The sequence below is a fragment of the Larus michahellis genome, chromosome 11 (assembly GCF_964199755.1).
Source record: "Larus michahellis chromosome 11, bLarMic1.1, whole genome shotgun sequence".
Lineage (NCBI taxonomy): Eukaryota > Metazoa > Chordata > Aves > Charadriiformes > Laridae > Larus > Larus michahellis.
Window position 1 is genome coordinate 9,755,776 of NC_133906.1, and position 27,501 is coordinate 9,783,276.

General features: G+C 47.1%; 1 protein-coding gene and 1 long non-coding RNA gene across 9 annotated transcripts in view; one reads left to right on the forward strand and one right to left on the reverse strand.

Annotated features, from left to right (window-relative positions):
- Window positions 1-1,937, forward strand: part of LOC141749644 (uncharacterized) — a 40,969-nt gene extending 39,032 nt beyond the window's left edge. For both annotated transcript variants that reach the window (XR_012589437.1, XR_012589438.1), the window contains 2 exons: window positions 668-909; window positions 1,197-1,937. This is a non-coding gene — a long non-coding RNA (uncharacterized LOC141749644). The remainder of the gene's footprint in view (window positions 1-667; window positions 910-1,196) is intronic.
- The window catches only part of HTR4 (5-hydroxytryptamine receptor 4), a 139,075-nt gene that overhangs the window by 35,069 nt on the left and 76,505 nt on the right, over window positions 1-27,501 (reverse strand). For 3 of the 7 annotated variants that reach the window (XR_012589436.1, XM_074603477.1, XM_074603478.1), the window contains exons 3-4: window positions 24,044-24,197; window positions 21,550-22,118 (exon numbers count right to left, since the gene is read on the reverse strand). Coding sequence is in view for 6 of the 7 variants with exons in the window: in XM_074603477.1 (XP_074459578.1) it covers window positions 21,550-22,118; window positions 24,044-24,197 (723 nt within the window). In the remaining variant the exon portion in view is untranslated. Of the gene's footprint in view, window positions 1-6,172; window positions 6,735-14,700; window positions 14,892-21,549; window positions 22,119-24,043; window positions 24,198-27,501 lie in introns of those variants that run through there. The other 4 variants (XM_074603474.1, XM_074603473.1, XM_074603475.1 and 1 more) reach the window with 3 other exon arrangements.

A 27,501-nucleotide genomic window follows, 5' to 3' on the forward strand; every position in this document is an offset into this window, starting at 1 on the left:
AGTACGCACAGAGCCCAGCTTCAGGCACTTTGCTACCCTGAAGTGCCTTCTGGAGGAGCTTGTCTTCACTGATTTCTCTGGGGCAAGAGGGATGTCCCAGCTCAGGTGCCTCACTGGGGTGGTGGGACTGCCTGCCCCAGGCAACTGCAGGCTCACGGCTACCTCAGACCTCTGCCTGCCTCTACAGATGAGACACGTTTTTGGCACCCAAACACCTGGATATTGCTTTGAGCTGCCTGTTTTTCCTCCCCTAAAAGCCACTGAATTGGCTTAAGAGGCTGCAATAGTGGTGTAAGTAGCACCAGTGGCAGTGACAACGTAATTAACTGCTGAAAATTATCCTGCTGGGGCATGAAAGCTTTGTAAGGCTAATTTAACCACGAGGGATGTCTCTCTCAGCTTGTGTTATCTGTGTCATAGTTTGACAAAAACTGTGGCAACAACAGCTGGGAATTTGGATTGGTGAAGAAACCATATTTCAGGCATCTAAAAATTCATCTGAACTAGACAACTTTCCTTATGTCATGAGAGTGTAATTTAGAGTTGTCCCTTAACATAAGCCTGACGTTTCTGACTGATACTCCAAAGACCAGTTTCTGCCCAACTGCCTCTCTGCTGCGTCCCAATATAAGTATTTTTTACTTAAAGGCATGTATGGATTTTGCAGATCACTGAGGATCTAATTGCCTCCAAAATACTCAAGCCTGTACTGGAAGCCAAAGGGAGAAGCACTGCTGAAAATCAAAGCCTTTTTGTTTAGACTCGGGCGTTCTGAAATCCTTGCTTGTAAAACTCCGTGTGTGCCTCCTGACTTCAAACAAGAAGCGCCGGCGAGGCCGGCCAGCTCCAGAGGAGCACGACAGCCCAAACCGCTCAACCATTAATTACGCTGACAATAAGAAGCCCAAGGTAAGCATACACAATTTTACTGCCAAATCTTCCAGGGCAAACCCATGTGAACCTGTGCATAGGGGAAAGAGATTTTTAAGGAAATTAATTTAGCCTACAGCTTATTTAAAAGGATTTTTATGGGCTTCTTTTAAAATTAAGAACAAATATTCTTTCAAAAACAGAAAAATAAATGGTGTGTAACCGAAGCGCGTCATTTCCCTAAGTTCTTTGAGCTGAGTTTGTCTTTTCTTTTTTTATGGCCCCCTCTCTTGCATCCTGTTTTCTTCACCCCCGTGTGACGGCAGAAGCTGAACGGGGCTGTTCGTGCCTAACGAGGGAGCTGCAGGGACACCGAGGCGCTGGGGAAGGTGCGTGGCCTTGCCGGGGAGGTGGCTGTGACGCTGCTGCTGGGGTGCAGCTCAGCAAATGTTCCCATCGCCTGGGCCGGCCGCGCTGCGCCATTGCCGGGTGCCGTGCTGTCGACGGTATGAAAGCGAGCTCTTTGAAGATCTCTTGGTAACACTTCACCAAGTGTCACTCGTAATTGCTTCCTTGCCTACGAAGTAGTTGCTTTGTGCAGTTCTCGTCTCAAACATTGTATCAAAGTGTTATAAAGTGCTTTCATTGCTAATAAACACTAACTATGGTGCTATAAAAACTTGTCAAAAAGCTCCATAGGGCATGAATCTCACTGAATAAATTATATGTGCCTTTAATACATTAATGTAAACTGTTACTGTTTCTGAGCACTACCAGGCAGCTTACAGATCAATCAATGATAAAATTATTCATACATAACATTAACGTAAGATACTATCAGTTTCTTGATTTTTTTCTTTTCTTTGGTACAAATACTTGAGTTTGCCTGTTTGGCTGTGCTCCACTTCATGTAGCAATGCTGCATCCTTCCATTCCTTCCAAAGCGACAAATCCATATCTTATTTCCTTCACTTTTTTTAAAAAAATTAGTGTATTACTGTGGTTTGCACCTAAGCGGCTGTTACGTGTCTCTGCAGAGGTGGCTTCACTTTGGTGGCGGAAAAAGTGCTGCCAGGACTCAGACCTTTAGAGACTTTGAGGCTAAAGGAATTTCTTTACTTCATGTTGAGAGAGGTAAGGATTTCAGAGCAATATGATGCTCCTATGAGGGTGTCGCATTATATGGTGTGTGACATCATGCCTAGGCAAAGCACAAAAATGGAGAAAAAAAAAAATATGATGGGGATGTACGAGGATGTGAACTACCTCTTTGTTTTTCCTGTCATACAAGTGGATGGACGTGAAGATAAGCTAAATTCAGTCTAATATCCACATATTTGTGCTAGATTATTTGGAAAGTGGTCTGGAAAGGGTTGTTCTTTACAGCAGTGTTTCCCAAGCTATTTTGGCCTGCTGCCCTCTTCCAGGAGAGTGTAAAATGCAGGCTGATGCCCTTGGAAATGCTGAATGCTTGGCTAATGCTGTGGGCCATGGAAGTACCTGCCCGTTTCCAGGTGTAGGATAATGCCCAGGTCAGTGACCAACGATTCAGAGATCCTTAGTAACACCGAATCCTCCTGGGACTGAATGAACTCCCTGACAAAACTCTTACTAGCTCCAAGAGGATCAACAACTGACCTGGAAGAGCATCTTTCTGAACTGGAACAAAGTCGACGATCTCTGAAGCAAAGGCACCCAGCTGCACTTGGACTCACAGCAGAGGCAGCAGCAGTTGCAGGTGGTCCCGACTGCCTGCAGGAGTCTCAGGGTGCGTTCCCACCGCGCAGGTGCATTCTATGTCATTATTTAAGGATGCTGCTGCCACGATAACTAACAAATACTGGTTTATACTCGACATTCTTTCCAGGTAATAAATAGCAGTTTATCTATAAAGTTAAATGCTCTGTAGTACCGTGTGCCTCTTTAGTTACTGAAGTGCTGCACTGCGTTTGATGGGCCTAGGGGATAACACAAATCAACAGCCTAATTAACATCCCTTCTGTTAAGTCTGCAAGAACATCTCTTCAAAGACTGCTAGTGACAGTGACACTTAACAAGTGTCAGACAGAATCAACACGCTTCCTTGAGGGAGATGATTGACTTTGAAACTACTGGCTCAGTCACTACCAAGAAAGGTTTAGCAAAGTAAGATGGTTATTTTGACTTCTGTGGGGGAAAGCAGCATCAGAGAAAGGGAAAAATGCTGCTTTCCCTCACAGCAGTCAAATGCTAGTAACATTCCAGTGCTTCCTCTTGTTCATAGGTTATGAATTTGAAGTAGTGTTTATAGGTTAAATTCAAATATGAATTTGTAAAATAGAGGGTGGTTAACTTTGTACTAACTATTTATGTAGACTTTGGGTAGAAGGTGCCAAGGATACGATCTTTGAGAGAGGAATTCATACTACATAAATTCACTGCGTGTAACAGGAGAAATTAAAGACAGACGTATTTTAAAAAAAGCCGCAGAACTTAAAAACCACCTAACTCGAAGTCATTAAAGTGTTCTGCTTTGTCTCTGAAAATTTGAAAATAGACTTGGGACTCTGACATGTGCCAGTCACAGGTTCCCCCAGCCAGGAGTCACTAATTTTGCATGTTAAGATAAGATTACTCTTCTGATTACAATGCCTGCAAAATACAAAGCCTCATAGTGAAAAGAGGCTTCAGATTATAGGATTTCACATGGTTTGACATCAGCAGCAAGAAAATACATCCAGGTTTATCCCTGCAAAGTAAGAAAAGACTTCAGATACTGAGGAGCTTGTACGAATCAAAGGAGAGGACTACACTGTGTCACCAGTAAAAGAAAGGCAACATGTGGCTCAACGAGCTCTTTAAGCAAGAGAAAGCACATAACTTAATCAGGATTAAATGAAGACACAGGGTCAAAAAGAGAATTTAGAAAAATTCCCACTTGATAGGGTTGTGAACAATGAAGGAATTATAGGCCAGGTATAAATGTCATTGATGAAGATGCAACCATAAAGCAAAACATAGCAACAACAACAAAGGGGGTTCGAAAACTGCCTCCTAAATGTAGGGACCTGAATTTGAAAAATGCTGTCTTCGGTGACGGATGATAGTAATGCTGAAGTAGCCTGTGAGAGCCAAGGAACAGAAAGAGTAATGTAGAAGTAAGGGCTGGAATTCATCAACTAATGCAGGAATAGCCTTACTCAGCTGTATGTCGTGGTTGATGTAGTATTTGCAAGTCATTATGTACTCACAAAGGCGTGTGTAAAGAAATACTGCATCTTTACTGGTGACAAAACGAAAACAAAACCACGTCTGTATCAATTCTCAGGTCAGGTCATCTATTCAAGATGCAAATGCATACTGAGCAGCAGATGTTAGCAACAACTATCATCTTTGCTATGCCAAATAAATAAAACCAAAAACCTCAAAACGGCCAATTTACTGTTTTGAAACGTGCAGTTTAAGACGCACCGAGATGGGCAGCTGACTAAGAACTGAAATCCCAGGTGGATGAGCACTGCAGACAGGCTCACAGCAGGCTGAGCAGGTACCTGGATGTGATGAAGCATGTGAAGCAGGCAGGCTGGCACGAGCAGCCACCCAGCAATCGGAAATACAGGTAACAGTTAAGGATCCAAAAAGTGGCAAAATGGTAAAAAGCAATCAGATCCCAGCAGATGTCGTGAAAGTCCTTGACATCTTCCTGGAGATACCAGAAAGGTGGCCAAAATGTCTTGAAAATAACAGGGTTCTTCTCTCCCACAGATACACCTAAGGCTTTAGAAGCAGTTTTAATTACAGCAACGGGGAAGCTTTTCCACAGCGTGAGTTTACAAAGAGGTGGTGCATATAATGCTTAAATAAGCAATCAGAAAGGAAGAGTTATTTAAAAATGATAGAGAAAAAAGAAGTTAACCCAAAATTAAAATGCACTTAAACAATTAGTCCCCAGTTTGAGAGATGTCTGCTGCCAATGAATAATAGAATATAACAATAATTACTTAGATTTATATAGCATTTTTGCCCTAAGGCATGTGGAGCTCTTTGCAAATGCTGATATGTATTGTCTAAAAACACTTTGACTGATAAAACATATTAATCTCTGGAGAGGAAGGAAACAGCCCAACACATTCAGCACAGCTGTGCAAAGGTCTCGGTTGGAACAGAAGGGAAGTAGGTGGATAGTAAATTGCTATCCATAATAGAATTTATTCAGGGACCAAAATTAGTTTTAAATTCTGTTCTGTCCCTCTGGAATGAATGGAGGGAGTCCCAAAGGACTTGAAATCAGATTCACTATGTTGGTACGTATTATGAGGGATGCATGTATTTACCTAAATGTAATTGTTTAAGTCATATTCGGTTATTTAAGTGATGTGTTTTCAATAGGTCTGGGCCTTGCCACGTAACAGGAGGAGATGCCAAGCAGTCCAGCTGCAGGGAGCACAGTGCTGTGTCCAGCGGTGCTCCTCTCTGGGCAACAGGTCCCAGCTCTGGTGCAATGGGCAATGGACTCCTAATTGCAGCTGGGAGACAGAAAATCTGCACACATCTTGGTCTGCCTCATCACGCCATTCCCAGCACCAGCTCTTCAGCCTGTCCTGTATTCCCAACACAGGACACGTTGCTGTTGAGAAGCTCAGCTAAATATCATTACATGAGAGAGAATTCATTTTTTCAGCAAAAGCTCTCTGCTTTAGGTGTATAAACCTGAATAAATATCTAGCATCATTGATTCAGGAAGCAGAGCTGGGATTAAATTAGGCAGTCCAATAATGGTGTTCCATATTGGTAAGAACTCAAGTGAAATCAGATTAGAGCTTTTCCCAACAGATAATGTCCTGCTTTTTCATCAAGGCCTCCAAACCAATTAAAATTACCATTCAAATCACTTTGTGCAGAACAGGAGCTGCTTGCTTTTACTGTCAGGAGACCTAGAAGGATGAAAAAGTAAACGTGTGGAAATCTAGCTCATCTTTACTGAGTGAGTCCCACCAGACAGATGACTTTCCTATTTTTGTCATGCACGCCCTCGCTGTTTCCTTGCACTATCTTTTGCAGGAGAAAGGAAAGGGAACTGCAAGGAAAGCTGCAGATGCTGGACAGGAGGGAAGCAGATGGGAGAACAGCAGTAGGTGCTGAGGCTTCGCGGCGAGGGAGCCTTTTCTGAAGCCCTTGGGAGAGCTGTCAGAGCTTTCCAGGGCTCCGTTTGGAAATCGTGTTCCTGTTCCAGGCCAGCGATTGCAAAATACTGGGGACACGCTGTTCATTATGCAAACTGGCTGCGCAAAGCAGAGAGAAATAAGAAACAGTCATGCACGTTAAAGACCAGAGAGGTTTAATTGGAAAAGAAAACAATTAATCTAAGTTACTTAAAGTTTCCATTTGAATCAGAGAGACAGTGAAATGAAACCCAACAATAATTGCACAGAGAAGAAACATTGACCTGCAGCAGGACTACCCATCCCTGTGGCTTCTGCCCCTCTTCTGCTTTTCCTTAATGGCACCCTTCCTTCCAGTGCTGTTCTCCAACAGCACTGGAGGGGCTACCGTCAGCTGGATCCCCGCAAACTTCTGTAGACCAAGTTACTTTCCATTTTCGTAAACAATGAACAGATTAAGAGAAGCTTTGCACAGAGTAACAGGGCTGAGCCAGGGGTTTGGGGATGTAGGCTTCGCTGGTGATACGTAGAAAGACTGGGCAGGACGCAGGATGGCGTGGGCAGGCAGCTCCTGGAGTTACTGGACTGAGCCCAGCTCCCCTGGGTGGCCCAGGGACTACAAAATCCCCACTGTTTCCTGCAGAAAGGGCTCTCTCAGAAACCTCCGAACTATATGGGTCAAACCGCAAACGGGGAGCTGCTGAACCAGGGGTTAGGCATTCCCTAGGGAGATATAAACCAGGGCAAGGAACAGTAAAAGTAAATCTCAGACCAGAAAGAAAGCCTTAACTGGGATCCTGCCCCACCAGAATATATCAATTGCCTTCATTACCCAAAGCACAAGTCATGCAATTAAAAACAGACAAAAATGAGTTTTCAGTCTCTTCCAAGCTCAAGGTGCCCTTCAGTGCCTTGGCTTCCCTACCAGAAACAAACCAATGCAGAAGAGAAGTTCTGATCTTTAATCTTATATTAGGCCAAATAACAAAAAGGGGTTTATCTTGGCTCTAATCTCTTTTTCCAATATACAGACATATTGAAAGAGATTACCTTACTAAAATTGAAGAAAACTGTAGTATTTTAAAACCATAATCCCCTCTTTCCTCCATAGGAAATAAGATAAATATCTTGATTTCACTCGGTAGAATTACAAGAAGCTTTTCTATTATCAAAAGTTCTCGGTTTCCTCTGGTGAGGCATTTTCTGAGCTGTGTACCAGGCTTCAGCGGTGTCTCGATTATTGGCAAGACAAGCAGTTTTTGGGTGAAGGACAGTACCAGCCTCCTGCGACACAGGGTGCGGTGCAGGCGCCAGCAGCAGCTGAGCCGAGGGCAGGAGTCCCCGTGGGAGCTGGTTTGTACTGGGACAGGCAGTTTGCTTTGCCAGTTTGCCTTGGCAGGGCTTGGCTGGCCGGTGGGACTGGTGTGCAGCCAGCGAGGAGCAGGGAAAGGGCGATGCGTGATGCCAGCAGCGCTTCACCGTCCCTGGGAGCGAGCCAGTGCGATGCCGAGCAGGAGAGGGGAGGCAAGGTCACCTCCGCCCCCCCTCCCCGTGCCCTTTCCCTAGAGTTTAACCTTTTTGCAGAAGAATTTTGAAGGGTCAAAAGGGAAAAAATAAACCTTAAAAACTGGTCAGCTTTTAAATTCAGCACAGATCCCTGGGAAAGAAAAAGCAGGGAAGGGGTGGGAGGAGGAACCTTACCCCAGACTTCACAGATGACGGCTGAGAGAAAAGAAATTAGTGTCGCGACTTCCTACCCTGGGGATAACCCAACCTCAATAAAAAGCCTATTGCATTTACAAATACAAAGAAAGGCTTCGGCAATAACTTTAGAAAACACCCACAATAAAAAATAAGTCCGCCCCCACGCAAGCTGGAGGTATGGTGCACACGGTAACGCTGGTGGTTGCTTCAGTAAGCAGAGACGTGCTTTGCCTTCCCCAAACCCGACAGGGGCAGAGCGGGGGCTGTATCTGAGGCCGAGCACAGCTTCAGAGAGGCTCCCGACTACCACGTCCTGCCATAAACTCCCCCCCCCCAGCTTTTCTGGCTTCAATTAATGGTGCGAATCCTGCTCTTTATTTTCCAGACTGTGCTGGAGTCTCCCTTCCTCTTTTGCAGCTCTTGGCCTTTGGGATTCTTTTTCCTGATGTTTGGACTGTAAATGATGTGGGGAGCGGCTGGTACCCGCGATGTCAGTGGTGCTGGCCCAGGGGTGTTTGGCCAGGGGTGTTTGTGCCAAACAGCCCGGCAGCTCTTGGTGGCTCCCACTCCCTTCCACTCGGGGTGACATTGCAGAACGACAGAAAAGGCCTGGAGATGTGCCTGTGTCACTGTTAAGTAAAAGGGGCCAAAACCTCCGCTGGCACAGGCTCCCGTTTACACACAGCTACAAGTGTGTGCACATTTTTCCCTGGCTGAAGCAGGCAGCTGGGCTGTAGCACTGCCCTTGGCTCTCTACCCTTTCTCCCCAGTTTTCTTTTTTAACACTTGCACTTCGACAGTGAGAAGAAAGCTGCTGGAGGAGAGCTGAGAAGGCCGAGTGGCCCAGGGCTTGGTGATGGGAGCATCAGTGGAAGGTGGGCACAGGCGACCGGCATGGGGAGGCGTCCGGGCAGTGATGGGAAGGGAAGGAGCCCTTACTGCAGCTTTCCACCAGGGCCTGCGGCTACTTTGCCCTCTGCACATCCCCATGTGCGCTGCCATGCTGGATGTATGTCCCAGCCACTGCACATGCTCTTGCCCAGGGTGGATTCAGCCTCTGTGGGCAGCACATCAGCTGCCTGGAGGTGCTTTGTGTGCCACAGGGTGCCCTGGGCATTCACCTACTTGGAGAAGTCAGGAGATACAGACACACACATGTCTTTCTTCAGATGAGGGAGAGGGGAAAGGAGGGACGAGACCGTTCTGCAGATGATGGTGTCCCAGCTTTGAGTTTGCAGGTTGGTTGATGCTGCACAGAACAACGCATGGCCAAGCCCTTTGCCATGTGTGCAACTCTCTGCTTTTATGGTGATAACTTCTGCTGTTGGGGAACACCTCAATTCCCAGACCCGAGGGCTTCTCTGCCCTTGCATTCTGCATAGTGGAGTGGATGATCGCACCCTGCACTTCCTGACTCAGCCTGTATCTCCTGTTTGAGCTATCATGTACCTCCTGATATGTATAGCTCCCTGTGTCCTGCTCGTGACCCTTCACAACTCCCCGTCACAGTATTTGGGAATGTTAGAAGGGGTTACAGCTAACACTAGAAGGCTGTTACTGTGGAGGAGACTGATGCCAAGTTATAAAATGATGCCAGGGAAGTTGGAACATAAGTTTGATTGTAAATATTGGCAAAGCTTCATAAAAAATTACAAGAAAGCTCCTCCAAGAAATTACAAAACTCTTTTTTTAGTTGTTATTGAGTCTAGTGCTCTCCCATATTTTTACAGAATACCTTTTCAGGTTTGCAGCTAATGAAATTTCAGTGAAAACCAAATTATCTATTGACTAAGATGAACAACATTAGCAAAGGGGAAGAATTAATAAGTGCTATACTCTAATTCCCCAGTCTGAGCCTTTTCCCTGGTACAAGACTGTCCCCCTGTACTATTTTTAACTACTTTGTCCAGTCTAGCTTTAAATGGCAGAATGAGCTGAGACGTCTGTATGTACTGTACATGCCATCACATACCCACTCTGAAGAAGACACTGGGATGTAAGAGCAAAGGCACAAAAGAAATGCATTTAAAGAAGTAACAGAGGTTATTTCAAGGTCACTGAGAGCCCTTGTGCTGAACCGAAGGCAAACCAATACACTTGTGCTGCCTCCGCAACACCTCAGGGACAGAAGTTGTTTTCTCCTTTCTTGCACTCACCACCCCCACCGGGCTGCAATAAAATACTCCGGCTCCTTACAAAGCCACATGCTGCTGGGAGCTGATGGCTGAGGCTATGGTCCAGGCTCAGTGCCGCGCCGCATCCCTCTGCTCCCCAGCTGCCACCACCTGTCCCCTCGCCTGTCCCCATGGCTGCCAGGGGTTCGGGCTGCCCTTCCCCTCTGAAATTGTGCGGCACCCAGCAAAATGGAGAACTTGCTCCTGGCTGGGTGCCCCCAGTGCTAGTACAAAGCAATGGATTGAAAGCGAAGGGGATGAGGACATCCCCATCCTGGAGACCAGGCCGCTCAACCAGCAGAGACCCTTGTCATGACCCAGTATGTCCTGAACCAAACAGCCTGCAGGTCTTCCCTGAACTCTCTTGCTTTGTGTTCAATACCTGTTCTTGAACTAGAGAGGTTATTACAAAGAAAGCCAACCTTCAATCTTGAATTTCTAGTGGTAGAAAACTGCATATGATAATCAGTGTCAGGACTTACGACTTTCACCGTTAAACATGAGCACTGTGTTTCTACAGCAAGTTTGTGCACTTGAAACTTCCAGGTCTTTCCCTTGCTACGCGCCTGTGCATTAGAGTTCTGTACCTAAACACTGATCTCTCTGCCTTCTCTAGCACAAGATACGTAGTTCATGTGCCAGGACTATTTTGTTACGGCCTCTTTTTGAAGCCTTTAATCCCACTTCATTTTTTCCAGCCTCCCTGGGGAGCGTGGCACCCCACTGCCTGCCCTGCTGGGCTGGGTACGTGGGCAGCCCTGGCTCCGTGTCCGTGGGAATGGCCACCTTCCCCCTCCAGGCACAGCATCAGGTGGGAGGTGATGCTCAGCACCGAAGCCTGTTTCACACTGGCTGTTTATCAGATTAGCCTGCAGTCTGTGTTCAGCATGCCAAGAGGTACGGCCATAAAGACCACCTTTCTGTAACTCTGTGGAAACATTTTCCTCGTGCTCAGTTAACCAAGTAATTCAGAGCGCAGAGCAGCCCTGTGCTGCTCGCTCTTATTACTGTTAGGCCTCTAATCTTGTGCTATCTGCATATGTTATCACCAATTATTTGTTTTTCTCCAGAGAGGAGATTAAAAGTAAACAGCTTATGGCCAAGACCTGTTCCTTAAGCATCCTGAGTAGAAATACACCTGCTAGAAGATGGTAATTTTATTACGATTTACAAACTATGGGGCTGAGCTAGTTAATACATGCCACACTGATGTAGGTACCAACTCAAACACGTCACACTTCTTGTAAACTGCAACCTCATAAAATAAAATTAGATTGGAGAATTGAGAGCTACTTTTCATAATCTCATGTTTACCAGCGGTACAGACACTATTTTGTCTTCTCATATTTTTTATATCATGTTCTAGATTGAATAGTCTGAACACTATCACTTAAGGACCATGTCCTTCCTTCCTATTTATCTGTGGATGCAATTCTGTGCCAGACCCGGATCCTGACGAGATAGAAGCAACCTGAGGATACCGAGCTGCTGATCCACAGGGTTACGATCTTGAAACCCCCACTTGCCAGCCAGCGAGCGACGCTGCACTGCAGCCGCTGCCCAGAGGGGAACAGTGAGGTAGGAAGCATGGGAACCCGACCTGTGAGGTCTTTTGGGAAATCGGGAAAATTTCAGTTTCTCTCTCTGTTTCCCGATAGATGCAAAATTAGCAGGATTGGAGGGAAAGCTGCACTACACGTAGGCAGTGTGGTCAGGTATCAACAAGATCTGAAGCAGTTTAGCCCGGCATCTGGTTTCCACAAGGGTCAGAATTAAGGCAAAAGTGGGGCTTTGTGGGATCCTGAGGCAGTTTCCTGCTACCACAGTCCTATCATATGATGAGATGACTTTTGTAAGCTCATCAAACTTCAGCTTGATAAAAATTAGACTTTGTTCCCCAATAGTCTTAGTAAGAGGTTGTTTCAAACCATCACTGCCATGATGGCTGGAAACTTTCATCTAATTCCATGCTTAAATTTATTCCTGGCCACTTTATATCCATCGGTTCTTGTGACAGCATTATTCCTTAGTTTAAATAACTCTTTTGCCTTCCCAGTCTTTACCCCCGGGATGCATTTACAGAAAGCAATCAGATTCCCTCTCAGCTACCATTTTGCTGGACAAAACAAGCCAGCCGTGCTCAGGCTGTGGTACGGAGCCGCACGGTGCCATTCCTGCTGACACGGGGAACTGATGCTTGAACTGAAACTATGGGAGTGGAAATCGCATCTTGAGTAATCTCTGGTTGCACTGCCCAGAGGGCTCAACCCATGGGCTGTGCCAAAATGAAAGAAATACTCTGAAGTCACCATTTTTAAATTTTTTTGGTTGATATAATATTTCACGCCTTGGGATGGAGAGCTCTCATGAGGTTTCCCTTATCGGCATGGCGCTGTACCAGGTGGAAAGAGCAGCCTCCAGAGTGACCCACGGGACCACTCGCTCGACACCCTTCCAGCAGTGCTCACGCTGGATGGGGTGCACTTTTGGCCATGCCTAATGCTGGGCTTGCAGAGCTGTAATTTCCTTAGAGGAAAACCTCTAAGACTGGTGAAAAGGGCTGCCAGAGAGCACCCAAGGATGTCAGCAGGGCTTATCCAGGCAACTGCAACTGATGAAAATGATACTACTGCCCTTTAAAGTCAAGTCCACCAACGGATTTATGTCTATTAAGTGAAAAATTTCATTAGCTTCTCTTGTGCCTCTTGCTAAGCACTGGAGGGTCCCTAAGGACAGAGCCCTCCCAGGCGCAGAAGAGGAGGTTCCTACAGGTCCTCCAGCCACCACAGAGCAATGTGATAATGCAGCTGCAGGGTACAGGCAGCTGAGGGTGGCTGCCCACGGGCCTGCTAATCACAGTAATTTGATCACAGGAGCATGATGGTTTGCATGCCAACATAACGTTTACATCTATTTGCTAAGATGAAGCAAAAAAAATTCCTACCATCAAGGACAAAAATCAAAATCCCAGCCTAAACATACACAAAGGTATTAGCTGCACCCTAGCAGTATTTCATCAGCTTCTCTGAAAACAAAAATTTTTTGTGTCTCTCAACAGGGAGTTTCCGCTAAATTCCCGTCAAAAAGAAGAATTACATAAAAAAGCAAAATTTGCAGGGAATGGAGATGTCGTGGGGATGTCATCATTTGTTGTGTTTCTCAACTCTTTGCTCAGAAACTTCCTAAAAAAGAGCTTGGTGGGAATGTGCTATATCAGCACATTCACAAAGGGGTGAAGATCTTGCCTATCGGCCCCATTAATAAGGTGCCTGCTGGAGAAATTACGACATGCGTCCGAAAGCTTAGCAGCCTGCAATTGCTGCAAGTCTCACAAGCACAGCAAAATATACGCTGCTCACATTGTGCCTCCAAAACGACCTAAGGAAAGCCAGCGTGAAGCAGCGAGCAATGAGGCAATGAAGCAAAGAGCAGACCGAGTCCGAATGATCCATCTTGGGGCTAATGACCTTGTAGTGAAGAAGAAGATGATAACATATGTCAAAGCTCTGATCCATCTTGCAGGATCATTAAAATTCCCAGGCAGTTCCTGACAGTCAGAAATTTGAACCCTAATGGCCTGATTTGGCTCTAAATAACTGTATAGCTTTGGGCAGTAGCATTCTGCCACTGAAATTCCTTTCTAAATGATACTTCAGTGATAAGAAAAAAATCACAGAACATTTATTCAGTTTGTAGAAAGGGAAAAAACCCCTTTTAGAAGGGTATTCATGTTGTAGTTAGCGCCAAAATATATTAAAAAAAAAGTCAATTTTAAATCAAAGATCTGCCTCCTTTCTGTTTAAAAACTGAGTCACAGTGAAGATTCACTTCCACATCAATTCCAGATTTGGTCAAACCAAGCTAAAATAGCACGTTTGTTATTGATGTTTTTTGTTCCCTTGCCAGGTCTGTTTGTGAGTTTTGTGCACCCAAGCGCCCACCTGCTGCTTGCCTATTTCTCCTTAAGAGCAAAAGCAAAAAAAACCTTTCAGAAACTCTGGAAGAACAAATAAATACCGGATTTTACCCTTTCAACTAATTTGGTGGAGCTGAGGGTAGTCGGGAGACCCTGAGTTTGAACCCAAACCTTCATCTTTCACCTCTGGGCCAGCTGAAGATCAGATCCATTTGCAAGTTTGTCCAAGCAAAGTTGTGCACGTACTGAAATACCTGATTTTCTTTCACTTGTTGTTTGGTTTTGTTTAAAGCAGCACTGAAGCCCTTCCTTGCCCAGCCTGGCCAGCTGCTGTCGCAGCCTGGAGCTGAATTATTCCAGGTTCTTGCTGCACTGTCCCCTTTCCAACATCACAAACAGAGCAGGGCTGTAACACCTCCCTGATAACGCGGCCTGTAAACATCTCCTTTCCAGAAATAACCTCCCTCTGGTTTACATAATCAGCCGTTTCCACGAATGCGTGCACACGTGTGAGAGAGAAAGAGAGAAAACAGAGGGGAGACAAATATTTAGCATCATGTAGCAGTCACAGCAGCAGACCTGGGCTCGAGATTCCTCTCTGCTGATACTGAAATGTATTTTAGGGACTTCAGCAGGGAGGCCTGAGATATTGTCCTGGCCGTGCCCGACCTGTTCCCCCCCCCCAGCTCGCTGCTGCGGTCCCTCCTTTCTCCAAAACGCCTCCGCCAGTGCCAGCGGCCACTGCTACGTCCCGCAGGAAAAATGCAATAATGAAGGCACGCGTCCTCCCTATCTTAGGCTAAATGCACCTTTGTCGACGAAGCGCCCGTGCTGGGAGAGCTTTCGGCTCGCCGATCGCCACGGGACAGCCCTGCCCCGGGAGAGCTGGAGAGGAGGCGCGGGAGCAGAGGCCAGGGAGGCTGCGCTGGCCAGGCTGTCGGCTGGAGGCTCGGCCGGGCTGGGGTGGGGTGGGAAAGCCCCACTGCTGAGGAGGAGCGGCGGGAGCACCGGGGCTTTCCGACCCCCGGCAGCAAGTGTGTTACTCTGCCTCGGGAAGCTCTGCGGTCTCTGCAGCTGTCTTAGTGCCTAAGGAAGGATAAGAGATAAGAGGAACAGGAGGAGGCAGAACAGGAGGAGACAGTTTACTTGTAAACCCAGATCCTCGAGAGAGACCTGCCAGTTCCATCAGAAAGCAGCTCTGAGTAACTAACCTCTGTGTTTTCTGAGTCAAGCCACAACTGCAGCCCACGAAATCCCACCATTTGGCGGGATGGGATCACCAATCCATCCATGCCCTATGAACACAACCAAAATGACCCACGCCGGGCACTGAACGTGCTGCGTGATTCAGCCCATACCCACGCCTGGGTGCACAGGGAAACCAGAACACCTTTAACCCATCTTGTGAAGCCATTTCTGAGCCTGGGAGGTCGGAAACAGCCACCGAATGTGCCCATTGTGCTGAGGGTGACTCCACAGAAGGGGACAGTGTGTGGTGACACCTGTCCAGCCAGGATTTGACCTGTGAGGAGGTGACTGAGCACTGATGAAGTTAATGACCTTATGAAATTAAAGTTGTCGAAAAGGCATGATCATTCAAAATCATCTTTGAAAAGACTCAAATTGCTTTGCTTCCCCAGCAGTGGGCATCAAGGCATCCTGATGTGTATTTGCTGCGGGCAGCACCCAGGCTGCCGCTCAGGCAGGGCGTCCTCCGCATCAGGGAGACCCCCAGGAGCAAGGGGAGATGGGGCTCTGAGCTGGCTGCAAAGCCAGGAGGGTTTCGGGATGGCTGCTCATCTTTGTGAAAAGCTGCCTCCTAAACAGAGGGGGGAAAGTTTCAAACGTATTCGCTGTTTTAAAGCTGCATAAAGTAATGCAACGCCATCAGCCCATCCCTCCCGCCTGTACAGAGTGGCCTCTAGCCCAACGTCTCCTCTGCTCCTGGCCAGGAAAAGGCAAGGAGAAAGGAAGAGCTCCTACCTTTGCTTTTACAGACTGGAAGTGGCAACACAAAGCTAAACCCAGATGCAAATTTCCCCCCAAGCCCCAACCCTCCTGCCAATCCCGCCTGTCAAACCCCTGCAACAGGCAGGTCTGGCTGTGCGGAGCAGGGGGCAGGGGGTGCACAGGGCACCGCGGAGCTCCCCTCACTGCGCAGACACCGCCGGAGCCACGACGGGTCTCCCCTCAAATTCCAGCAGACGTGTCACAGCATGGATGTGCCAGGTGGGGCTTCCAGTTCAGAGCTGGGGCGGCTCCGTGGGGGGGATGCGCAGGGGGCTGAGCCGTGGGGCAGGACCAGCCCCACACGCTCCCGCTGGGGAAGCATCACGGGCACATGGCACTTCTTCCTTCGCTCCACGGCAGCTCTGACCCTCTCTTCCCTACAACCAGGGCGGATTTATTTCTATCCCAGCAGATCTGTAAGCCATGGAGTTACTAAACTTGTAAAAACTGCAGTCCCGGGTTGCTGCGTTGCCTGTTCCAACAGCGGCACGGGAGCACCGGGGCTCGCTGCAGTTCGGGAGGTTTACTGCCGCGGTTCTGGTGTTCCCTATAGGGCCCGATAAGACCCCGCAGCAGTGCTCTGGCGCTGAGTGCCGGCTGCACGCAATGACTGACTGCACACTTCTCCCAGCAATTTGTGCACCTTCGGAGTGCTGACATGAGTGTGGGCTGATTGGGTTATGTATTTGATTTTGTATTTATGAGGACGATGAACTTCCAGCCCCCCCAAGCTGCATGCTTCTTTTTTTTTCCACTTTGTTTCTCCTGGCTCTTCTAAAAGGAAAATCAGAATGTGTTTTACTCTGGAGAAATAAAATTGGGATCAGGCCTTTCTGAGAAGACCACTCTGTGACGGAAAATGAGTAAATAAACCGCTCACTATAGCTTTCCCTGAAGAGACTAATACACTGTACTGTGCAGAACGGTGCACTTCTGAGAGGAAATGGGGACCATACCAAAGCGACCTCCTTGACCCAAACGTTCCAGAGTTTGTCTACTCTGATCATTGCTCAGTTATATTTTACCCAAAGTCATCTTCTTTGCTGTGGCAAAATTTCAGAACTCATTTTATACAAGAATTCAGGCAATGCTGATCTGGGTTCCCACCCACTTGTGCACTACAAGACTTTAATGATTCATGAAAGCATGAGTTTGTTGTTTTGTGTTGAATAAATATCTATGCATGACAAAAGATATGCAAGCACTATGTTTAAAGGGGAAGACAACATTTTTCAGATGATTAAGGCATTTTGCTTTCAGTCTTGTGGTGCATAGAACTCCTGAACACATGCTACAGCCATCCAGAAACCCGTATCTATCACAGTTAATTATTGTACTAATTCTTGCCATACGATCGTTGAGTGCTCATTGTAAATTCTCCTATCCACTCGTTATTCAGAATGATTCCCAAGTCCTTTCAATGAATGATATTCCAAACCATAGGTTATCAGAACTCTGAATTGCAAATATTTATAATGAATTACACAATTTGTGCCGCAACCAGAGAAACAAACCTTTATATATGACGTGTGAGTTGCAATTTCAGCCATTGAAAAATGAATAGGGCATGAATTTCGGATTGTAGCCACACCTGCAGGTTTCAATTCACCATTTGCATGTGTCCTGCCTGAATTTTGCCATTGATGGTACACATCAGGATTGAAATAGGTGAATATCCAGGGGTAAAAAAAAAGTGTTCTGGCAATTCCAACACTTGCAGAAAGCAAACTCGGAAAGCAGGCAAATAAAAATTTTCTTTTAAAGCTGAATATTTAATTGTAGTACTCTTTCCCACCATACACATAGATCCAGCTCTAACCAAATCCTATCTCCTGGCTGTTATTGACATCTTCAAAACACGTTTTGTACCACATCTTACCCAAGGTGGTACAAAGGGGTACCACACCCAAGGAACGGGTGTCAGGAAAACCTTTCCCCATCTTCTGGTTCGCAATTTAGGGATAAAGTGGGGTGGTTGCCAGGGCATTAAGCAAGCTCTGGTCAGCCTTGCATCACCGGTGAGCAGCCGAGCTGCTGCGCAGCCTGCTCCCTCGCCCCATCGCCCCCTGGCTGCGTCTGGCCCCAGGGGTGCTGTAAAACGTCTCTCCCTGCCTGGGTCACCCAGAGCACCACAGTCTTCACAAATCACTTGAAAAATAAATTAAAAAAAAAACACGAAAGAATGAGAACTGTCTCCCCACCAGCCTCTCAGTCTGTGTCTGGTGAGGGCGTCTGCCTCTTCGCACTGCCGTGTTTTATCGCGCTCTGCTCTTCCTTCTTTTTTCCCCATTCCTAATATAAATGTGAAAAATCACCAAATGGGAATGTCAGAACATTTTGACACTGAAGTTATCAGCAGAAAAAAAGAAGAAATGCCTTCCCTCCCTGCAAGGCACTCTCACAAGTCAGACGCATCCAAGAGCAAGAGCCTGGATTTTAACCGTGACCAACACATTCTCTGCACTGCCAAACGCACCGGTGAGATGATTGCGAGCAAGGACAGAGCGGTTTGGACAGGTAGAGCTGAAGGAAAGTTCAGATCGTCTCAAGATTGGAAGTAGAGAGGAGTTAGAAATTGCGGTCCTACTGTCAACCACTCCTGACTCCCTTTGAGGCTAAAGGACTCACGTCAGCTTAACACAAAATCACAAATCTCTGCGGTTTTTGGGAGAGGAACTCTGCCCTAGATTTAGCACAAGGTCTGTCCTTCTCTTCACTGCTCTCCCTGCCAGGGTACAAAACGCAGCTGTAAAATCCCACTTGCACAACTTCCCCATTTGCAGAAGCTCTTGGTCAGGAAGAAGCAACTTTGAGGTTGGAAAAGAAGTGTGTGAACCAGGCCCAGCCCCTACGCAGCTTCTCGGTTGGGTTGGTGTGAAGCCAGCCCATACAGGAAGGTTTCAATATTTCAGCTGCTGGGCATAAACCCCTTGCGTTTCCAAGCTAGTAAAGCAAATGTGCACTGTAACTTGAGAGAACCCGCCTCACTAAATTTTTCTTCCATCCTTGCCAAGCCCAACCTTTTTTGCCTTTACGAGAGAAGCACTGAAGAAATAAAAATTCCTCGAGTGAGATTAACTATCCAAAGACAACAATGAGTTCATTTTGCTTTAATCACCACACCTCTATCATCATCAGTGCATAATCTGCACCAGGGAAGGAAGCCACGCTTTTCTCATCAGTTACAAAGCTGCGGAAAACAGAAAATAATCACTGCCTGAAGAGCTGATGTGCAGAGCCGCATCCCCCCTGCCCCCGGAGGGAGGAGGGGGTGCGGCAGTGGGAAGCGAGTGTCTTCTGCAGAGCTGGAGTGATACGGAAAAGCAGGAGACAACCTGATTTACACATGTGGGGCGATGGGGAGAGGCCACACACTCTTAACCATAAAAGCACTCATAAAAGCCAGAAGTGGACAAGATGACCTGTGCAGGTTTGGTTCTTACAGGGCCTTTTGCGATGGATGTCACACCTAGATTGACAGGATTGTTATACATTTCCACGGATAGCTTCTATGTGGTACAAGTGGGAGGGAGAAGCTGGAAATAAAGAAAGCCTATCTCAGCTCCATGGTGGGATCCACCATTTACTGCAGCCCACCAGAGCCTCCCCAGCTGGCCGGGGTGGCTGAGACCATGGCCACCCCTAGCTTTGGAGGAGAGGTGACTCTTCATTTGCTTTGGCTGCCACAGGGACATCGATATGTTTAAAAAGAGTCTCAAAATAAGGAGTTTGTCAGCTCAGGGACACTCAGCAGAGAATGAAGGAAACCACCAGAGGCTCAGCCCTCCTGGAACTCGGGAGCCCGTCTCCACCGCCCAGCGTCCCCAGGGCAGTGCTGGCCTGAGCCTGACAGTCCCACAGGGCACAGGCAGGACCATGAGGTCACACAGACAGATAACTTAGTGAAAAAGCAGCGAAACAACGTGGAGACATGAGGAGGCACCGGCATTGCCATCTGCAACTCTTGGAGGTCAAACGTCAGCACAGACTGAAGCAATTCACCTTCTGGGCTGACGTGCTCCCTGCCCTCTACATCTCCAACCCACCCCAAAGAGAGACTCCCTGTCATCTCTCCGCCCTGTATACTTAACAAAACGCATCTTGTCGCTATGCTTACTAGCCAAAATAGATGGGACTCTCTCCTTCTTTGTGTTTAGGCCACCAGGCTGACCCCTGCACCCACCAGGTGCAGTCGTGAGAGCACGGAGCCACCCTGGTTAACCAGGGACGGGAGTGAGCCCGCCCTCCCCATGCAGGGACATTTCCAGCGTTCAGCTCTGCAGCTCCCCAGCCAGTGGTACCGGGTCGCTCACTGCGGGATAGTGTGCTGCATCCAGCAAGGGCTGCTCTCTCAGTCCTCCAAACCGCAGCAGAAGAGCATCTGGTTTGTCCCCGGGAGCGTGGCTCTGACAGAAATACAGGCCGGGCATGGCACGGTGCCACGCATCCATCACAGACAGAGGGCTCTGGAACCGTGGCCCCTGAACAGTTTTTAATCAGCAGAAGATAAATATGTTGTAAAGTCCTTCATGACCTAGAAAGCTTGAGAGGTCTGTCTCAAGGCTGTGACATGCCCTGCCCCATCTCCCATCCATTATACAGCTCAGGACTCTTTCCAAAACTTCAGAGATCATTGCAGAAGGGAGCTTGGGGCAAACCAGCAGATCAGACTCGGCCGGGAAGTGCTCAGTGTCTGATTTAGTCTCCAGACGGGTTCAGCTCTGAACACAAATTTCTTTACCAAGTCCCCATCTGCACGTGATGGGCCACAAATCCATATACCGAAAGAGCCAAGTCTCCTCTAGACAGTTGCATAGAAACACCTATGGTTTTTTTTCAGAGATTGCAGTTTGTTCTGGTATTACAAGAGACAATTGTTCTTCCCTCGCCTCCTCCCATGCTCTGCCTCCCACCTCTCCGCTCAGTGAGGAGAAGACAGCAGAGGTTGTGTCATACCACAGAGCCCTCCAAACCCCTCTGTACCCCGGCAGCGCACAGCCCGCACGCTCTCCTCTTGCACTCTCCTCTTGTGGTACTCAGCGAAGGGTGTGCGAGGTGAGGGGTCCCCGAACTGCCAACCACCAGAACTATGTCCTATATCCATGTGAGGCTCCTGCAGAGATGGGTGCTGCTGCCTTGCACAGGGGCAGGCTTTGACTGGCCTACAGTAAAAGGCAGGCATCCCACCATTTTCTGAGCTGCTAAACCAAAATGGCAAGCACCCCTCCTCCCAGAGAGCCTCTGAAGTGCCCCATCAGGGTCAGAGCATTTGGGGAAGCTCATCCTTTGCCTTTTATCGTTCAGAAGATGCAGCAGTGTCTAGTGGGGCTACAAAGGCAGAACCTGAGAAGGGGCAATGGGGTCCATGATCCCTTTACTAGAGAAGACGGAGCAGGCAGCCTCCCCCAAGGTGCTCCCTGTGGGGTCAAGTTATTCCCCTCAGACAAAAGAGCGGAGCTTGCCAAAATGCACAGACAACTTCTGCATTCTCCCAACTCTTTCCTGAACACATCCCTGGAGAAACTGCACATGCCAACACATATCTGTTATCTATAAACAAGGTTGTCTGAGCACCCTAAGGATTTCTGGGTGCTTCTCTTGCCCCTCTACCTTTTTAAACAGTTAATTGATCAGATATTTCAAACGCAAAGTGAAACCAATACTTTATGAAAACTCTAGAGAAGCACTCTTTCTAGTGACTCCAGGCATTTTGCAGCATCTGAGAAACACTCACCTTAGTACATGAGTCGATCCATTTATTGTGGTGGTGGAACAGGGAACCGTCTGTCCCAAGATGGAAGGCCTTCGGTATCGCTCATCACCACAGCACAGGATGATGAGGAAGGCACGTCTGAAGGACTTGTTCAGGAAGGCGTAGAGGAAAGGGTTCAACCCTGAATTGATGTAGCCCAGCCACAGGAAAGCTGTCCACAGCTTCCCCGGCACCGTGTAGTTTATGAAAGGGTCCACTATGTTTGTGACAAAGAAGGGGGCCCAGCACAGGCAGAAGCACCCCATGATGATGCACAGGGTCTTGGCAGCTTTGGTCTCAGTCTTCATGCGGTGCGTGCTGTGCTGGTCCGGGTGGTGCTGCCGGCCGTCGGTGGGGGCCCCCGCGCGCTGCAGCACCTGGATCTGGCGGGCGTGCTCCCTGGCCGTCACGTAGATGCGGTAGTAGGCCAGCACCATCAGGAGGAAGGGAATGTAGAAGGCCACCACGGAGCAGGTAATGGCGTATGGCTTGTTGACCATGAATATGCAGTAGGTGGAGTTGGAAGCCTTGTTGAACTGCCTTTGCTGAATCTGGTGCCGGGAGAGGAAGGACAAGGACAAAGAAGAAGGAAAGAAGTTCACCACTGCCCCTCTGATACCAGCAGGCTGTTTGCCAGAACGTGCCACCACCGCTCTCTGATTCTCCCTCCTCCCTCCCCTCTCCCATCCACGCTACCTGCCTCATCCGCTGCTGCCTCTCCTGCCTGTGCTCACACCGTGGGCTCTCCAGCCCTGCTGCTCCCCAGGTCTGCTGGACCAGCCCACCTTGCAGCTCCAGCATCTTATAGCACACCTCAACGGGCCAGTGAAAATCAGCCTAACACCCCAGGTCAGATACAGAGAGGGGAAATCGCTTCACTTTGTGCTGTTTTGCAGTGCTCACTGCTCCGTTCATCAGGGCATGGTTTTACACCAAGGATGCAAAAGTTTCACCCAGCCGAGTCCCACAAGGGGAAGGACAGGTAAAGAACGGGGCTACAGTGGCCTCAGCAGCTGAGAGGCAGCTCCAGGCTGGGGGTGACACTGAGATTCCCAGGCACGGGGGCTGTGGGCAGCAGCCCAGGCAAGAGAAGTCTGCGGGTTGAGTGCATAGGCTGAGATGTGGTCAATGACTTGTGATGGAAACAAAGACAAAGAAAGGGGTCTTGCATGTGAGTTTGGGGAGCAGGAGGCACAACTGGGACAGACAGGACTTCTCTGAGGCTATTCTTGCTACAGAACAATGTCACTTGCAGGTCCACCAGGCCCATGATTTCTGGTGTTTATTCCAACCAGAGAATAACCTGGTCTCCTATTTAAAGCTATAACATCAAAAATTATTTAATTGGGGATGTAAGGAAGTTTGCCTCGAAAGTAAACTATAAAGCATTTTCACTAGGTGGTGTTTGAACCCTGCGCTACCTCTCAACATGCAGCTACTGAAATCTGCCCAGCAAACGTCAGCAAGTTACAAGGAAGGGCAGGGCTTGGACTGGTGTTCAGGAAAGCCAGTACAGACAGCTGGGTGTCAAGTCTTTTCTGAAAAGGTAGGGGCAATAAATCAATGGAAGAAATCAGACGCCTGACGTGGTTTGTTAAATGAACAAAATGGACCTCCCTTTTCTACCAGCTGCATGTCCTAAAGGTGCTTGTCTGGAAATAATTTTGGCTTTATCGCCTTGTCTAGAGGCTTGGCAGCCTGCACCTGTTATTCTCCATGAGCCAAAAAGTATTCATATCTCATTGACTGAGACTTGGCATAGGAGACGCCACATCTCTTTAAATAAGCTCTTCTAAATAAGGTGTTTTCACAGTTTGCCATTTTTTAATTCCTGCATCTCCACACTGAAAGGAGAACAGATCTGCAGCTCTTATCTCCTTGCCTGTAGACGGGATCCTGCAAGTGAAGCCAGACTGCGGTGCCGAAAACTGACTCCTGTTGAAATGACTTGTAGGGGGGAATTTCACCTTCTCCTCCCCTTTAAAGCTCACACCAAGACATGGGGTATTGATGAGACTGGCCCAAAACATCATCCCTTCTGGGGAATTCTGGGTATCCCGGCTCCCCAGACATCACTAGCACGGCAAGGAAGGACCCTTGGGCTCAGTCGGCAGCGGCCAGCACTCCCCGAGAGCTGCAGAGGCCAAGGGGAACCAAGGACTCCCGAGGTGCCTGTTGGGAACCAACTGGGGCTTGGCATGTTTTCAAAGGACTATTCACTGAACTGATCAGCAGAGACAGGTAAAATCCTCTCCCAGAGCCACCACCGTCTTTGTGACAGTCCTTCCAGGACAAAGTCATTTCAAACCCCCTTAAAAACATCCTCCAGAAATTCAGCAGCCCCTCTGCATTGACAATGAATAGTTTCTTCTTCAGCCTCTCTTACCTTTTTTTCTTTGAATATTGCTTTTTAAAGAAGAATATACATCACCGAATATATCTGATACCGGGTTGGTGTACCACCTTAGCTACTCACCAGATCAATGATGCCAATGCTATTCCAGCCTTGCATGATTGGGAGGAAAGAAATGAATGTTGGGATTACCCAGCACCCTCCGAGCATTACAGCAATGCGCAACGGAGTCATCTTGTTCCTGTAAACCAGAGGCTGGCAGCAGATAGCATAGTACCTGCAAGGAGAAAAGCGAGAGAACAACCATCATCAAAGGAGACTTCCAGGTCTTCCAAAAATAAAACTGTAAAGCATTTTATCCAGCTTATTTCTCCTGCCTTTCAAAATAGAGAAAAAAAATGAGTCTATAGCTTATTTCCATTGACTGCCTCTCACACAAGGAGCTCAGGATATTTTCACAGCATGAGTAAATAAGGTTTCGTAGTGCCTGGCAGGGGAAAGCCAGTATTTTCTGTTTTCCAGCTAGGGAAAATGAGGCACAGATTAATGCTGTGGTTTGTCTGAGGTGTGGAGCAAGGGAATGACTTCACGTTGAGCCCTCCTCTCCCTCGGCACTTAGTCACAAAGCTGTCTGCACTCTCCTTACCACGATAAATGAGTCCACCTTCCTTCCATTTAGCTGTGACTGAGTAAATGTTGGGGTTTTCCTAACTGCAATGGACATTTATTTTGACAAGACTGCTAAAGCTGTTATTGCAAATTAACAAAGTGTTTCAAAGCTGTGAAAATGTCAGTAAAATGAAGTGTGTTTTTCCGTAACCAAGCTCCCTTTCTACCTCCCAGGAATCAGCTTCTTTCCTGGCTGGGCTTTAACCTCTGCCACAAGGACAGAGGAAATGTCTGCATGGGGCTTCTCATCTTTTCACCGTCAAGGGGACGTGCCCTGTGCTCTTCTTTCTCCTCCCGACTCATCCAACATATTCATAGTACAACATATCCCTGCAAATAACAACTGGCTGTGGACTGAAAATGTCTTCTCAAAGAGATATGAAATCAACTCTTCTGTCTGTCTGGTCCCTACGGTACCCACCTGCTACCAGATTTCTACATCAGGAAGCTGTATCAAACCTAAAACCTGAAATCTCTTTGCTCTGAAATTAATATATGCCCATTAGCGTAGCAGATCAGCAACCATGTCATCTGGGTCCAGATTTTCAGTGGTCCTGACCCAACAGACTGCCTCAGGTTCCCGATGAAATGTTTTCAATCTTCAGAGTTTTGGAGTTCAGCACATGTTGTAGAGTACTGATGTCCCCACTGCTGCGACAGGGAGCTGGTGTCCAGAGACGCAAGCAGAGCCCACAAATTCTCAGCTCTTCTAAATAATGAAATATATAACTCAGCTTTGTGCCTGATGAATGTATTTTCTTAAAGAATTAATAATGCTCATCTGGTAGATGTAGTTTCCAGATTTGGTGAGCACAGCAATTATGCAATATGGTGCCCCGTAGGATATGAGCACTGCACTGAAGAAGTGGACACAGTTTCAAAAACTATTTATAAAGGGAATGAATGAACTCTGTCAGAGATATTTTTGAGCCAAGCTTCACATCAAGGCATAATGTGTGCGTGGAGAGAGCCTCACTGCTGAGTGCCTATAAAAGTCGATTTTATGAGGTCAGTAGAACCGTGAATTAGAGACATTAAATTAACAAGCACACGCTAAAGCTGGACCACTAACCCGAGATGCCTGCAGCACATTAAAGTCAGACATATGTGAATGCACACATACACACAGTTTGTGTGCATGTATTAGAGAGATGTCCTTGATGTGCAAAATTTATTTCATCACGATTTCAGTGGGAACCAAAAGTTTTATGCTAAGTAGGCGTAAAAATCTAAGAATCTCCAAATTTTCTTAAGACTTTTTTGTTAAAAGTCATGTGGAGTCAACTGAATTGCTTTATTTTGATAAAATCAGATTATATATTCCACACAAAGGGTTGAAATAATATCAAAGTGTCAAAAGAAAACATTTTTTAAGTCTCTCTGAAACAAGATTCAAAATGTCACAGGGGAAAAAAAATGTTGAAACAAGCATTCAACTATTTCAATTTGATCATTTCTACATTCTCTTCTGGTTTCCTGTGCGCATGAAAATCAGCCTGTTCCTCTGAAAAGTTTCACTTTCAAAGAAATGGTATATGTGACAGTAACTGCTCTTTTAGAGCATTGGGTAAAATGTTCCTCTTGCGGAGCTCATTTCCCCCTGCACGGCAGTCGGTGGGTCTGACTCCTGTCCCCAGGAGCACAGCTCTCCCATCCCTCCCACGAGGGAGAAGCAGAAGCTGAATAATTTACAGAAATGGGATTTACTTGGTTTTGGAGCTTGCCTTCATCGGATCACGAGTTGAACAAGCGAGGGTACCCAGCCTCGAGGATCTGCAAAACTCAACTGGGTAGGACCCTGAGCGATCCAATTAAATGAAGATAGATTTAAGTTTGAGTTTGGCCCTGTTTTGAGGGGAAGGCTGGATCAGAGACCTCCAGAGGTCCTTTCCAACCTACATTTTTCTGAGTCTATCAGACAATGAGGACCATCATGGTCAGATTTCAGTATCTTAATCATCTCAGATGCTAGAAAAAATATTTCTTTGTTCCCAAGATAACTACCCTCCTCACGACAGCCACAATGTGTTTGTGTAACCTTGCCCGGTGTTGCAAGAGCTTATTGCGCTTGAATTTCCCCCTGCTCTCCACATTTCCTTCCCCCAGGAAATAAACCGGATTCAAACAGGTATTTTCGGTAATGTTTTTGACTGCTTACTAGGACAGATGGCGCTTCCCTTGGCATTACATGCAACTGCTCTTCTGAGTCTAAACACAAGGGAGATCTATCTGGCGTATTTAATTGTTTGCTATCTGAGAGACACCTACTGGAAAGTGCTACCCAGTGCTGGACATCAAAGGATTCTTGTGACATGCCTGATGGCAAGTTACTGCAAGTCACAAGAGAGTAAATTTAGTTGCAGAAAGGGCGAAAGAAGAAATTCAATAAATAAATGGGAAAGAGCAGCCAGGACACCAGCTACCATTTCACATGCTGAATAAACAAACAGAAAAGGAAAACCACGACACACTGCTAATTAACTACAGGAGGAAAACAATTCTTCCAAGCAGTTTGAGTTTTTACAGTTCTGTACTTCTATCTCTGCTGCAGCTGACAGCATTACACTGACTTGTACATGCTATTAAAGGCCATTAGAGTAAAAATTATGCCTGTAAAAATGACATCTTAAGCTCTCATATTTCTTCCCTCCCAGTGATTCAGCAGCAATTTTCCTCCACTTACATGTCAAAAGATTATTTTTTTTTTTTTTAAATTTTTTTTTTTTTGCTAGCTGCTGCTACCGTGACTTCCCTTGTGTTCAGAAAGTCGAGCTGGGCTCCTCCTGCCCTACACTGTTATCGGTAACAAGGTTCTGCAACCGGAGTGTGGGTGACAGTTTTGCTGATGGCGAGGGAGGCAGAGAAGCACACCGTCTGCCTTTCCATAGCTCAGCAGGATTTCCATTCAACGG